Raw genomic sequence first — 2,598 nt, 5'->3', positions numbered from 1 at the left:
TTACCCTCCAAGTGTTTGATGAAATGCTTGGAAGGATTTTAGAGTAGAGTTTTATGTTCTTGGCTTAGGAAGGTAACTTAGGATTTCTTGAGTTACTAATGTCCAAGTGATTGATAGTTGATAGCCATTGACTCTAGCTTTCATTAATTCAATTAATGGAAACTAGGATTTATGGACTTGGATAGATACAACTCACTTGACTTTCCTTTGCTACTTGTTAGAGGATGACTTAGTGGGATTGATCCTTGCAACTATCTTAATTGTGGCTAGTGATAATGATAGAGGTCCTTGACCATCAAACCTTGCCAAGACAATTTTGTTATTAGAATTTCATTACCATTTACTATTCATTTTTCTCACCTAAAACCCCAAAAATAAACAAGTCCGTAACCAATAACAAGAACACTACCCTGAAAGTCCTTTGAGAGACGACCCGAGGTTTAAATACCTTGATTTATAGATTTTAGGGGTTTGTACTTGTGACAAACAAATTTTTGTATGAAAGGATTTTTGTTGGTTTAGAGACTATACTTTACAACGAGACTTTATTGGTAAAATTCTAAATCGTCAAAAATCCTCTCATCAGTGCACACAAGGTGTTTGTGAAAATGCCAACTTTAGATTTTGAGTAGATTTTCACACTTTGGCTTGTTGTTTGAGTTCCTAGGATACTAGAGTCATAATGTTCGACATTTAGCGGTTATTCTTGGTGTGTTAGTTGACTCTTGTTTCCATTGATGCTAGCTTTTTATCAACTAGTTTCGTAAGTTAGCTAGGACTTATGGATTAAGGTCAATTATGCTTGCTTGACTTACTCCTCGATGGTTGGGGTTGACTAGGTGAGATTGACTCATCATAATTACCATAGTTGTGGTTATGGTGATGATAGGATTCCTTGGATCCTCATTCCCAAGTCAAGGTCCTTTTATTGCATTTATAACATTTTCATTAAGTTTTGATCTTATTTTCCCTTTAATTGAATTAACGCCGATTTTACTCATCTCTTAGTTCTTTGATTTCTTAGTTTCTTTAATCTCTCGTTCTTTAATTCAAAACCCCTTTCTATCTCCTCAACCGAAAGAGAAACACTTCCAATTGCATCATAGGGAGAATGACCCGAGGTTTAATTACTCTCGATTTATATTTGATTTGAAAATTAAACTTTGTTTGAGAGGGTTGTTTGTTGGTCTAAGCTATACTTGCAACGAACATATTCTATTTTGAGAAATTCTTGATCGACAATAGTCCTCTCATCAAGTTTTTGGCACCGTTGCTGGGGATGCAATTGTTGTTATATATTAGGTTGTTGTAAATATGTCAATAGTGTAAATATCTTACTTTTTGGTTATTTGGTTGTTTTTTCTATTAATTAGGATTTTGTTTCTTTTGGTTATTGATGCCTTTTGCTTTTAATTTTTACTTTCTTTATGAGTTATCACCCTTACTGCTTGGAGCTTGGTTGTAAGTATTTTGTAGGGTATGATGAATTCAAATTAGGATTGCTTCATGGAGTGGGAGAATCAATTAAGGGAGGAACCAATTGTGTATGAGCAACACTCATGGCAAAAACCTTCCTCATACTACAATGAGCCAAGCTTTTCCCTTTGTGAATATCAACCCCAAATATATGAAAGATACCCCCTACATAACCCTCAACCACCAAACCTTCAAGCACCATACTATATACCTCCATGAACCAAAATGTCTATACACCTTGCCACCAACCTTATGAACCACCACCTCCTTATACACCACCTCAATATCCCCACCCACAAGAACCACCTCCCACATATACAACCTTTCTCCTAACTTTTGAACTTCCTCTTCCACCGCAATTTCAAGTTTTCCAACCCTTGCCCCAAGAAGAACAAGACCTTCAAGCATTCCTCCAAGAGCAAGAAGGGTTCCGAAGGAAGCAAGGGGAGTTCATGGCCACCATAGCTGAAGCGGTACACCGCTTGACCTTGCTATGCTCAAGCAATCAAGACATTCCCCTTGAGGAATGTGGAGTAGCAACGAAGGAGTGTAGTGAGGAGGAGGACATAGAGCCTCAAGGGAAAGAAGATGAGCTAGAACAAGAGTCGCAAAAAGAGGAGGAAGGTAGAACTAGTGAACCGGAAGAGATAAATAGAGAATTGAGAGAATTTGATCAAGAAGTGGATTGCATCATCAATGATTTTTAGTCCACCTTGGTCAACCTCCTCAATGATCTTCAGGAAACTTTCTGATGCCAAGGCATCTTAGGCTAGTTTCACTAGCATTTTTCTGTTAGTTTTAGTTGTTTTATGCATTTTCTTGAGCTTAAAGTAACCAAGAATGGTTAAATGAACAACAAAGTAATGAATCATCCAAACAGTGTAATTTTGATGCAAATTCCATGAGTTTTTAGTTATATTACTTGAATGCTATGAATGGAGGAATTCTCATGAAAATCTGCAAGACTTTGATGCAATTGTGTGGATGATTTCAGGGAAGAAGAGGCTAGGCAAGGAAGCAACCAAATCTATAAAGGAAGCTTGAAGATCACATATGGAGTACAATGTGAAAGTGGCGTTTAACCTCCAGTTTAACCTTAAACTGGAAGTTAAACGCCAGAAT

The 2,598-nt window shown here is 37.0% G+C and overlaps 1 protein-coding gene across 1 annotated transcript; it reads left to right on the top strand.

Moving 5' to 3' along the window:
• The first annotated feature begins 1,691 nt into the window (after positions 1 to 1,691).
• LOC107465725 (uncharacterized) lies at positions 1,692 to 2,183 on the top strand. Its single transcript, XM_021131917.1, has one exon. It carries the CDS (start codon positions 1,692 to 1,694, stop codon positions 2,181 to 2,183), a length of 492 nt encoding a protein of 163 aa, XP_020987576.1.
• Positions 2,184 to 2,598: the final 415 nt, after the last annotated feature.

The sequence above is a fragment of the Arachis duranensis genome, chromosome 9 (genome assembly GCF_000817695.3).
Source record: "Arachis duranensis cultivar V14167 chromosome 9, aradu.V14167.gnm2.J7QH, whole genome shotgun sequence".
NCBI classification, from domain to species: domain Eukaryota; kingdom Viridiplantae; phylum Streptophyta; class Magnoliopsida; order Fabales; family Fabaceae; genus Arachis; species Arachis duranensis.
This window is presented reverse-complemented; position numbering and strand designations above follow the sequence as displayed.